The 12,875-nt window shown below is 43.1% G+C and overlaps 1 protein-coding gene across 1 annotated transcript in view; it reads left to right on the top strand.

Moving 5' to 3' along the window:
• LOC138743649 (slit homolog 3 protein-like) overlaps positions 1-12,875 on the top strand; it is a 726,007-nt gene that overhangs the window by 61,857 nt on the left and 651,275 nt on the right. The window contains exons 2-3 of the mRNA XM_069899177.1: positions 7,839-7,910; positions 10,005-10,076. Coding sequence (XP_069755278.1) covers positions 7,839-7,910; positions 10,005-10,076 — 144 coding nt within the window. The remainder of the gene's footprint in view (positions 1-7,838; positions 7,911-10,004; positions 10,077-12,875) is intronic.

Genomic DNA, 12,875 nt, shown 5'->3' with positions numbered 1-12,875 from the left:
TTTGAGGTTATGAAACTGTGCACATAACGAGTCAATTAAGGGTGATTAAAACGGTGGTTTTCAAACTTTTTCTTCCCACCCACATCCCAGCTTAAGCAATCCCTTACTAATCACAGAGCACCGATGACACGGGGAATACTTAAGGTGATGTGTGAGTGGAAAGAAAATGTTTGAAATCCACTGGCTAATCCACTGTATGTTTCTGTGACTCACCTCATCTGCCCCAGAGCATTACCAGGTTATACTTTCCAATTTAGTTTACTCCTTCAATTGGCACCTTGGTGAACTTTTTGAAATTTTTACCTCTAATCACGATTGAGCAGTTAGAAGTTCTATCATGTCTCCAGTGCTGTCTTTCCCAATTCTGCCTATACAGTTTAAAAATTGCTATTTGGGTTGATCATCTGCCTCAGTTCTATAGAGATCTCTTCCTACTGCCTTTCTAATGCTAGAATGTCTCTTTGTCTGCCAGCGTCCATTCCCTTAACAACTCAGCTCATCAAAAGCTACCACACCCTTTTCCACCAAAGACTAAACACACCCATTACTGTTCTTTATTAATCTTGTTTAAAGCCTTTCCCCATCTTTGTAAAGTAAAGCCAATTTGCAACAATTCACAAATGTTGCAAAAGCAACAAACACTGCCGTCGGAGAGCAGCAGCAATCATCAAGGATTCACATCACCCAGCACATGCTCGGTTCCTGCTGCTACTGCTGTCAGGAAGGTATAGGCAGGGCTGCAGTGTTGCAGGAGAACTAGTCGGGCACCACCTGGGGCTGCTCCAGGCACCTCCTTGTTGCCATTTTTGGTGAGCTCCTGCACTTAAAAAAAAATTAGAGCTGCACCCCTGGGTATAGGTGCCACAAAAATCCCACTAGGTTTAGGAACAGTTGCTGCCCCTCCGCCATCAGACTCCTCAATAACAAACTCGATTAGAGACTCATTTATGTGTGTTCAGTTAATTTTTGCACTAATATGTACTCTGAAGATAAATCTGAATCTGAAGCAACACACATTGAACAGGTCAGATAATATCCATGAAAAGCAATAGTGAAGTTTCAGGCTGAAATCCTTCATTAGGACTGGCAAAAACAAAATGGTGATGCTGCCAGAATTGCTGTAACAACAGATCTGCCTCTGGTGAGGACCCAGGGAGAATGGGGAGTGGCGACCCAGCGCTCCTGCAGTGGGGTCCGACAGCTGTCAGCTCCGTGCAGGCTTTGAGCTGACTGTGGGATCGTGGTCCATGATGGCCTATGTATTGGCAATGACCATAAGGATTTGGAGACTGGGGAAGCAGAGGACTGGCGTAGGGCACTAGAAAACAGAGAGACCATGCCCCAATTGTGAAGGCAAATCATGGGAAGGTGACTACAGCAGGAGACCAGCGAGGGGCTCTGTGCTGAAGAACACTTTGGCAGTGGGCTGCTGGTGCCTCGAGGTGAGGGACCCACGCAGACCGCGGGTTGCTGGCAACTACGGTCAAAGGACTCGCACACACCAGGCTGCAGACTGCTGGAAACTGGCACAAGACTAGCTGAAGGGGTGCCAGGAATTGGAACTGGGATGCGAGAGGGAACCAAGGCTGCTGAGGGTTTCCTGATAATGTCAGAGGTTCAGATCTGGAGCTCAGACTGTTGAGGGTCTGGACTAGTCTGAATGGTTGCAGGAGCGGTGGAGGTGAATCCACGGACACTCAGTGACTCTGAAGGGACTTTCTTTTGCTTCTCTTTCTCTGACTGTAAGGAGCACTGGGCATTTTATGCTGATGGCAAATCTTTTTAGGCTTTATGGTAGACTAAAGGAAACATGTGATATCAGATTTTCTATTTTATTACACAAGAATAAAAGAATCTTGAAGAAAGTGAGCAGAAGTCAGAATTGTAAAATAGATCTCTACAATCCTTCTAATACTCTTCTCCTCCAACTGAAGCTTCTTGCCAATTCTCCTGAACCACAGCTGTTTGAGAAAATGCCTTTGTAAATCTCAAGTTTTTTTTAAAACTTCCATGAAATCTCCTTTTAAAGTTTCTTGTCTTTGTCCAAACCTTTGGCCTTGTTTCCTGGTGGCAATCTTTACTTGCCATCCATTTTTTAAAAGCTGATTAGATCTGATAAAATTACTTTGAGATACTTTATTGGTTTCAAGATAAATGCTTCCAATTTATTTTTAGACATAACAGCCTAGTAAAAGACCCTTTCGGCCCATGAGCCCATTCCGCCCAAATACCCCAATTAACCTAGAACCCTGCCATTCCCCCTTCCCCCCCCCAGTATGTTTTGAAGGGTGGGAGGGAACTAGAGCACCTGGAGAAAACCCACGCAGACATGGGGAGAATGTGTAAACTCCTTAAAGACGGCACCAAATTTGAACCCTGGTGGCTTGTGCTGTAATAGCCTGGTGGACGTGTGAATATTGCCAGTGAAGCCACATTTGAGAATGTGTCTGTTTATTTTCCAAGTTTAGAGCTGTGGTTCTCAACCTTTTTCTTTCCTCTCAAATACCAATTTAAGTAATCCCTATGCCATAGGTGCTCTGTGATTAGTAAGGGATTTGCTTAAGGTGGTATGTGAGTGGGGAGGGAAGATTGAGAATCATTGCTCTAGACCCAATTGTTACTGAAATATTTTGCTTGAGAAAAATTATCATTGGTCCATTTCCTTTGGAGTTATGAAACCCTGCACATAATGAGTCAATGAGGTACGATTAAAACAGTGGTTTTCAATTTTTTTTCTTTCCACCACATCCCACCTTAACCAATCCCTTACTAAGGATAGTAAGGGATTTACTATAACATGGGGATTACTTAAAGTGGTATGTGAGTGGAAAGAAAAAGGTTGAGAACCACTGGTTTAGAGGAATACAGTGAGATATTAAATCTGTGGCAATTTTTTGTTTAAATTGGCAGAAGCTGAAAGTTTGCCTTTGGGGACAGTATGTGTTCTCTAAGTGGGGAAAATGCAATTAAGTGAAGAGAGAATGAATGTGTAAGATCATGATTAATTCATAACAGTTACCAAAGGTTTGTTCTTAAGACCAAACAAGTAAATTATAATGATCAATTATTATTATCAATTGGAATAGAGTAAGGCCTCTTTAACTGAAGTTGTAGAACCACAACATAAGACTACATTAGCATTTTCAAATGCCTCTCCTTTTCATTAAAACATGCAGAGTCGAGGTTAATTCAGCTGAAGAGTTTATTTATGCTCTGTTTGATGGACCCAAATATTTCTCCTCATCTTTTAGTGTGCCTTGTCCCATGTCTTTAGGCTAGGATGTTTCAATTGCAACACCACCTCATTTCCCACCCCCCCCACCCCACTCCCGGTCACCTGCCTCCCATGTTTTTCCATTTCGTGTGTGTTAGCTTTGAGTATAGATCACCTATTCCATTGCGGAGACTATCCTACCCTAACCTGAAGTTAGAATCTTTTTTGGAAACGTTAACCAATTTTTCTTTTCATCCTTGCTGTACAACATTGTCCTTGATACTAAAGTCCAGTACTGATAAGCCAGCATAATTCATGTAGTGGTTAGTGCAATTCTATGACAGCACCAGCAAGTTAGATTCAAATCTGCCACTGTCCATAAGGTGTTTATACATTGTCCCCATGTCTGTGTGGGTTACCTCCGAGTACTCTGGTTTCTTTCCACCCTCCAAAAACATATGGGATTTGTAGGTTACTTGGTGCTTTTTGGTGGTGCAGGCTCATGGCCCTGAAGGGCCATATCTCTGAATTAAATATTAAAAAGTAAATTAAAATACTGTGACAGAGCTACTTTGCATTGAATTAAAATTGAACCTGGGCTACCTCGTCATTATGCCTCTACATCATGGTTCCAGTGATGTTACCATCATCGAATTCCTTGCAGGAAAACCTTGGCATGGAGCGTTTCCTGTGGAACATTAGCCATGTGTATTCATGAAGTAAAATGATAGGCTCTTTGTTTACTGTTAACCCACAACTTGAGTTGCGGGCCTCCAATAAGTCACTTGGCGCCATTTCCCTTTGAAGTATTTTCCCGCCATGAAATTCTTAGACAAATCTTAACGTCCGATAGAATTGGGGCAGCCTCTTTCAACTGTGGCCGACTAATACTGGTTCATTACGCTGGATTGCAAAGGCGATCTGTTGTACAACATGACAAATTAAGGAAGCTGGAATTTTTTTAAACAAAAAGGAGATAGAAATCAGGTTGAGAATTTTTTTTTCCCTTGAAAGGGGCATGCGGGGAAGGGGACAGTAACCAGCATTTGCATTTTATAGCAGTCAATTAAAGAAAAGGTTAATCCAAGGAAAGATGCCTCAATCGATCAAATGGTTGTAATGTGATTTTGATCGAATCAATTTTATTCTTTTCTCAATCTCAGCCACAATTTCAGCTTTAAACTTCATCCCTGTCTGTCTATAGATGTAAGGAAATGCAATTCAGAAGATGTTAATGGCATAAATATTTCACTGCACACAATTAGGGATAAATAATACATGAAAAATATTCAAAGTGTGACCCATCACAATTGAAATGCAGAATACTCATCCTGTGGGAAAAATAAACAGTGATTTAGAAATAGATTTCCTTTATTTAAAAACCAGGATCCTCTGTGTTACATCCCTAGTGTTTACCCAGGGAAGAGTTGAGCTGTATTCAGGATGGAAAACGAATTTTGTCATTACACTGATCACTGTGGTTAATCAGGAATGCTGTATCTCAGAAGCTTCCTTCTGCGTGACTAATGTATCAAAGTGCTCAGCGCCCATCTGTTGAAGCCCTCCCCAGGTGAGGGGTGACTCGGACATTGGTGTGGTTTAAGACGCGGCCATGCAGTCTGTGATCCTTCCAATCGATTCTCCACAGCTCAGCAAAGGGCCGAGAATGCTAGCTACCACAGAGAATGGGATCCAAACAGAATCCAGCGGCAGGGAGGGCAAGTGCTCACATTTCTGAAGAGACAGTGCAACCTCAAGAAATCCCAAGGCACTTCCTGGCAAGGGATAAGGGGCAACTCAGAGAGTGGTGGGGGGACATTTGGGGTTAAGGGAATACTAGATGTGGCAGTTGTTGAAGTATTTTGTTTTAAATGTGTTGTCGTACATTGAGTTCAAAAAGGGAAAACTGAGAGATGAAAATGGGGAAAAGGGGGATGGTGGTGGTCAGGAAGTGAAAATTAGGTGTAAACATGATATGAGATGGCCGTGTTGAACTACATGACTATAAATATTAATGGAATATATAACCAAATTAAACGAAAGAGGCTATTAAATTTCCTGAAAAAAGAAAAAAATAGACATAGCATTTGTGCAGGAAATGCATCTAACTGAAGTGGAACATAATAAATTAAAGAGAGACTGGGTAGAGCACGTAGCGGCAGCATCATATAATTCAAAGGCTAGAGGTGTAGCTATATTAATTAATAAAAATTTACCTATCAAAATAGAGGAGGAAATAATAGATCCAGCAAGAAATCCCAAGGCATTTTACAGCCAACTAAGCATTTTTGAAGTGTAGGTCCTTCTGTAATGTAGGAAATGTGGTAGCTAATTTACACACTGCAAACTTTCACAAACAGCAATGTGATAATGGTGCTGATTGAGAGAAAAACCCATTGCTCGGCACAGAAAGGCGAACTCTCAGCTCTTCTTTGGAAAGCAATATGGGATAATTTAAGTTCATCTTAATTTAATAGGCCAGGTAGGAATGTCTCACACACTCTCACAAACACCAATTTTCTCTCTCACATACTCTATCACACATATACACTCCCTTTCTCTTTTTAGAGACCTAAACTGCTCGCAAAGTGTGGTCTGTTTAATGCCTTAGCATAACACTCCTGCTTTTATATTTCTATCCTTTTCAGAATGAATGCTACCATTCCATTTGACTTCCTTATCACTTCCTTGACCCTTGCTGCTCCTGCATCCCAAAGGTATGGGGGTTTCACTACTTTAGATTGCACCCAATGTCTGGCTGTAGTGAACTGCTGTATTCCTGATTACCTGGCTCCACCCTGCCCTGTGGCCCCTCCCTCTTTTGACCTTGAATGAAGGCCTCCAGCACCTTGACCCTTCCCCAGAAAGCCCGGGTCACATCACAGGATGGGGTCCTTGTCCATTGTGAATAAAAGCCCGTAAATCAGTGTCTCAGCCTCTCAAGTTACTTTGCGTCAGTAGCAATGGTAGTATTTTTTGGCATTTGGTGGGAATATGGAGAGAGAATTCCAATGGACAATTGCTGTTTGGTGTGGCTTGAATGGTCTATTTCTGTGGTATATAATTTAGAACTCAATGCATTTGAACCTCAGGCATTTTTCAGTCCCTCTCTGGATGAATATCACTCTTCACTCAGACTTGGATGGATCATGCTTTCTTTAACATTTTGAATCATGGCCTCGGCAAAGGATCAATATCCTGAAACAATGAGAGGAGAGTGGAGGTTGCTGCACTGCTGAACATGAGGGTCATGCCTCTGGTCTGGAGACAGGGATGTAGGCACAACAAGGCTGCAGCGTAAAGAGAGCAAACTCAAGAAAATAACTAATTGCTTCATTAGGCCCTTTCATGCAAAGAAAAAGCTCGACTGTACAGCTGGAGGTTCTTGCCCTTCTGTCGGGAGACTTTCCTTCTTGAATGCGCCATAGCCGGCTCCAAGGCACTGACTGCAATCCCTCTCAGGGAAAGATCATCACACCACCGCCCCACATGAATGTACAGCCATTGCAAGCAACTAGTTAGGGGCGGTCTGATGTCACCGTCAGCCCATGACCTATCTCCCCATTCACCCCTCTCTCTCTCCATGATCCCCTCAGGGCAGGGGCAGAGGGAGCCATCAGGCAGCGGTGGCCATCAGGGCTGTGACCGCTTCAGCCTTTGGGACCGCTCTCTGTGGCTCAAAATGGGGCAGAGAAATGACTGTCTTTCTTACCCATAATCCCCACGCAGCTGGAACAGTTCATGGAAATATAGAGTGGTTCCAGCTACATGGGGGATTATGGGTAGGGAAGACGGCCATTGCTCTGCTGCTTCAGTACAAGTCGCCCTGCCTCCATTGGCTCCTGAGGGTGCTACACGGCACTGCTCGACGTGAATGCGGCACAGGAGTAGCCTTTTAGGGCTGCTCCATGAAAGATGAGCCTGGCATGAAATGGCCTATTGACAACCAAACCACTAGAACCCACATTGCTGCTCTCATTTGCAGGTGGTTTGGAGCAAGGTGGCTCGTCATAATTTAATTTTAATTCCTATGCTGAAAGTAAAGCCTGACTGCTTTATATATTCCTTACGAAGGGCCCTGGCCCAAAATGTTGGTTATTTCTTCAGGAAGTTCTGTGACCTGCTGAGTTTCTTCAGCACATTTGTTGTATTACACTTGACTCCAGCATCTGCAGACTTCCTTGTTTAACTGCTCCAAGGACATTAGGTAAATTTCAAGCTTTATTATACTAAATGATACACTAAATGGTTTAATTTTTTTATATTACATCAGTAGTTTTAAAACTACCCTCCCCGCCCTTACACTCATGTGACTGGGAAGGGAAGGTTGAGAATCACTGCTCTCGACCCAATTATTACTGAAATATTTGGCTTGAGAAAAATTGACATTGGCCCATTTCCTTTGGAGCTATGAAACCATGCACATAACGAGCCAATTAGGAACGATTAAAACAGTGATTTTCAAACTTTTTCTTTCCACTCACCTACCACCTAAAGCAATCACCTGAGCACCTATAGAAGAGGGATTGCTTCAGGTGGAATGTGAGTTTAGGGGTGCAGTTTGTTCCTTTAAAAGAACATGCTTTTTTTTTAATGACCTTCCCTCCAATTTTTCTTTTGACAGTGACCTGGACAAGAACAACATCACACGTGTCTCCAAGACTGACTTCGTTGGGCTGAAAAATCTCAGAGTTCTGTAAGTGCAATCCGGCTGGAGACTGACCCTATTATCTTGGAGTTGCTACTTTCTCTCTCCAATGTTCCTATCTTTTCTCCTGTTATTAATTATGATATTCAAGTGTGCATGGCTGACTATTAATGAAAGAGGGTAAAAAGGAACCTTTATCACCCACTATCCCTTGATGGCCAAAAAAACTCCCTTTGTATATCCCAAGTGCTTTCTACAGTTTATATTACATCAGTAGTTTTAAAACTACTCTTCCACCCACCCCCCCACCCCCAGCCATTACACTCACGTGAGTGGGAAGGGAAGGTTGAGATTCACTGCTCTCGACCCAATTATTACTGAAATATTTGGCTTGAGAAAAATTGTTATTGGCCCATTTCCTTTGGAGTTATGAAACTGCACATAGCGAGTCAATGAGGAACGATTAAAACAGTGATTTTCAAACTTTTTCTTTCTACTCACCTACCACCTGAAGCAATCACCTGAGCACCTATGGCAGAGGGATTGCTTCAGGTGGAATGTGAGTTTAAGGGTGCAGTTTGAAAACCACTGACCAAGATCTCAAATTGGAATGCAGTGTGGAAACAATCTTGTGTGAAGGCCCATTATATTGTTCTTATCCTGAATCGATTTTTCAGCAGAACTTGAATGGAACTTTAGAAAAGGAAACTTGGAAAACTAAATCTATGGCTTATTCACACCTAATCATGAACCCCAATTGGATCTCCTGTCTTAAATTTATGGAGACCAGAGAGCTTGGCACAGTGTTGGATTCAAGCATGTAACTCTCTGCATCATGTGCTTTGCTTTAGTTCCATGCGATATGAAGCCCGAGGGGACTGTGCTTCCTTGTCAAGTCTTTTTTAATGTTTAAAAACATGCTAATTAAATACCATCCGAAGGATGGTTAATATTCCCATTGTTTATGGAAATGAAACAGCTTTAAAATCGTGCTGTCCCTATTATCAGCCTTGATTCTTCAGGGCAACACATGGTCTTCATTAAAGCCATGATGCACATTGGACAAAGTATTACTGTTCAAGTATGTTTAGCTGTTGCCATTTTTTTGGGGGGGATGAGGAATTGAGAATTCCATCCCTATCAAGTCAAGAGTCTCCAGATGCTGGAATCTGGAACAAAATCAGAAGACTGGAATAATTCAGCATCATGTTTCACAATCCAAAAAGGAAGTGAAATGGAGGCTAGAAAGTGATAGGTGGAACCAGATGGGGAGGGGCTAATGAATGAACGGAGCCATTATAGGAGATGGGCGGGTGGAACAGACAGTTAGAGGTGATAGGTGGAGGCAGATGGGGGTGGGGGGGTGAAATGCGATGTGGCAGTCGGAAGGAGATGCTTGGCAGAGGGATTACAATGCAGAAAGGGGGTGTGGGGCGCCCGGCAGAAGTGGGGGCATGCTGCGTAGAGGGGGAAGAGGACTCTGGGCAGATAGTACAATGAAGGAGGGGGGGAAGGAGAAGGAATCTGTGGAAGAGAAGACTTTGTGTGTGAGAGAGGGAAGTTCCACGAGTTATTGGAAAACTCAGTGTTCATGTGGTGGTAAGCTGCACAAGCAAAATGCGATATGGATTTCAATTTGTGTGTGGCTTCGCCGAAGCAATGCACAAGGTTGACGGGGTTGCATGGGAATGGGTAGGAGTGTTAAAATGTCATGCAACCAGCAGCCGGAGATGGCTGTTATAGACAGAACACAGGTGCTCCACAAGTAATCTATGCTTGGTTTGAGTGTAGAGGTCGCATCATTAGCACTGAAGGATGTAGAGTGGATTGAAGGGGAGCAGGGCAAATTTCTGCCCGACCTGGAGGAATATTTAAGTCACGAGAGAGCGTTGAGGATCACCTCCATGTTTTTCCCTGCTTTTATTTCAGATTTGCAGGATCTGCAGTGTTTTGCCATTATATTATTATCATTGCCATTTCGGTTCAAGTATGCCGAGCCCTTTTGGTGTGTTATAGTGGAAATATTGTGATCCAACGGTGCAGTTGTATAAATTACTACAGTGTTGATCATATCATCACCCACTTCAGAGGCAAACAACTGAAAGAGATGTAAATCTGATCACTTCCTTTATTCTGTTGCAGGCACCTTGAAGCGAATCAGATCAACACCATTGAAAGAGGAGCCTTTCAGGATCTGACGCAGTTGGAAAGGCTGTGAGTTGCTTTGCCTGCCCTAACACTGATGAATTGCCCTACATTGCTCACACAGGCTTTTAAGTTTCTCCAATGTCTCTGAGCAATGCTTCTCAAACTGTTTGCTCCCACAGACCCCCTTAGGCATTCCTATACTCACTGCAGACTACCGATACTAGGCCATAGAAGACCAGTGGGATGAGGGCATGGGAAATGGCGGCCTTGAGCCTGTTCCCTGACCATTGACGATATTTTGCTTTTGAAGGGAAAGGTTTTTGATCATTTTATCTTTCTTTTCCCCCATCAAATTTACAACGTTACACTCTTATTAAGTCTTTGCTGCATCACCTCGGACTATCATTAACAAAACCCATGAAGCACCACTGATCTGTACAAAACAGGATGAGAAGTACTAGTGCATATGCTCCATTCAAGGAGAGGGGCGAGATGCTGCTGAAGGTCAGGTGAATGAAGGGTGTCGAGGAACAATTGTCCCACATGATAGCCATCTCCGAGCCATCAAAGGCCCTCGCCAGTCTCTGTTATCTGTGCACAGTATCTCATTCTCCTCATATGATTGACATTGCTCCACAGGACAGTGGATGTCCTCAGCAGGTTTCCACATTCCCCTGTCATGTTTGTCTCTGTGACCTTGTCCCAACGCTCTCTTTTCATGTCCTTTTCACACTATCCTACCAAATAATCAAAATCTTCCTCTGACCAATTTGCGATTTGGTTTCCATTTGTCAGTTTGTTGTCAATATTTTTTATTCTGATGTTTGGCATCAAATACACTAAAACTTACAGCTAGTTGCCAAATTTATCGTAAATGGAACTTCAGTTGCAATTGTGGTTAAAATTCCATTGAAATTGGATTCAAGATTCATGTCACGTACACAAAATGAGCAAGTTGTGTTTTCCTGGAGAGGTACACTAGTCTATCAAGATGAGAAAGAGAAACAAATGAGACTCTCTCCCATGCCTGTGGATCCCACCACCTGCTTTAATGTTGTCACCTCCTGTGCTCACGTTACCTTCATCGCTGCAAAGTCTCCTGCCTGTTCCAGCGGCGAACCAGTGCTCGAGTCAACCTCCTCTGCTCCTGGTTCAGAATCCCGAATGTGACTAGGAATTCTTCCGCAGCCAAGGCACTTCAGGGGCCCTGCTCACCACCTGCACCCTCACAATTCCTGGGCCTGATACCTGGTTCTCCGAAGCCAGTCAGCTGGTCACCTGCAGCGAGTGGCCTGGTACAAGATCTTCAGCTGTTGAGCTGGTCTGAATCTGGTCCCCTACCCTGGCTTCACCTTCTCGTAGGGGTGAGGTCATTCTACAGGGTGGAGGGTGTTGTCCTTCTCGAGTAATCTGCTTGCTTCTCTGGAGCCCACAACTCTTGTGATCCAGACTGCCTACCATGAGTACCCACTATCCTGTGCAAGGATCCCTGTAGATTTAAAAAAAAACACCACCGGCTCCTTTCAGCAGGAGCTGAAAGGACCAATGGGACCATTGGTCAGTAGGATCTCATGGAGGAGCACTGAAAGATGTGTCTCCATTCCCCAGGTACTCCTGTTAACTCAATCTACTGGTCTGGTGCTCCTGTAACAGCATTACTACTATTGAAGTATCATTTTAATTATAAACAGATTGAGTTATCAGGAGGAACTTCTTTTTCTTATTTCTCTAATCTCTGTTGTTCATGAGGTATTGACAGTCACCAATGACTCTTGGTCAAAGTGAACAATGAATAAAAATATTTTGCTCCTGATACCTGAAATTGAGGTTCAAAATTGATTCTCGGACTGAGTAAACCTTCTAGCAACAGTTTATAAGAGCATTGCTTGCTGGAAATGATCTACTTCCTTTTCAAGTAGAAGTTTCAAATCAACAATGATGTACAACGAGATTCTGTGACACTCCCTTTCCCCCCCCCACCCCCCACCCCTCCACCATCTAATGACAGAACAGCTGGTAATAGGTCACTGAGAGAGTCCAGTTCACTGCTAAATTATTAAAACACTTTAAATTCTTTGCGTGATGCGAGTTCCAGTATGTATTTTCTTCCTAGTTGATGAGACATGTCCATTCCCATTCCTCACAGTAGAAGGCTCATTATTATCCGTTCACAATACATGCACATTATGAACTCGTATCTGAAAGTGAAAAAGATCATTTTAAAATTGAAATTTAGACATACAGTGCAGCAACAGGCCCTCTCGGTCCATGAACCTGTGTCACCCAATTACATACGATTGAACTTCAACTCCAGTATATTTTGAAGGGTGGGAGGAAACAGGAGCGCCCAGAGAAAACCCACGCAGACACGGGGATGGTACAAGCTCCTTACAGACAGAGTTGCATTCGAACCCTGGTCGCTGGCACTATAACAGCTTTTCACTAACCGTCCAAGATTTGTTGTGTTCCATGACTGTTTAAGTGTAGTGTTTCTTTCTAATCCATCCCAAACATTCTTTGTCGTAGCAAGATTCACAAACTAACTTTCTCCTGGGTAGAGTTGTTTCCTTTGAATTCCCTGATGGTTTCATTGATGAGTCTCTAACATTTTTAGCCAGTTACTGTACTCTCACGCTCAAAGGGAAAAATCAAACTCTTTTATCACCTCTTCTGGATAAACCGTGACCATGATATGAACTTAGTATGTGGAGCTGTTTCCTTTATACATAATTTTATTTAGACATCTTTGGCTTGGCTTCGTGGACGAAGATTAATGGAGGGGTAATGTCCACGTCAGCTGCAGGCTCGTTTGTGGCTGACAAGTCCGATGCGGGACAGGCAGACATAATTTTATTTAGACATAAG

Source organism: Narcine bancroftii, chromosome 9, assembly GCF_036971445.1.
Source record: "Narcine bancroftii isolate sNarBan1 chromosome 9, sNarBan1.hap1, whole genome shotgun sequence".
Lineage (NCBI taxonomy): Eukaryota > Metazoa > Chordata > Chondrichthyes > Torpediniformes > Narcinidae > Narcine > Narcine bancroftii.
This window is presented reverse-complemented; position numbering and strand designations above follow the sequence as displayed.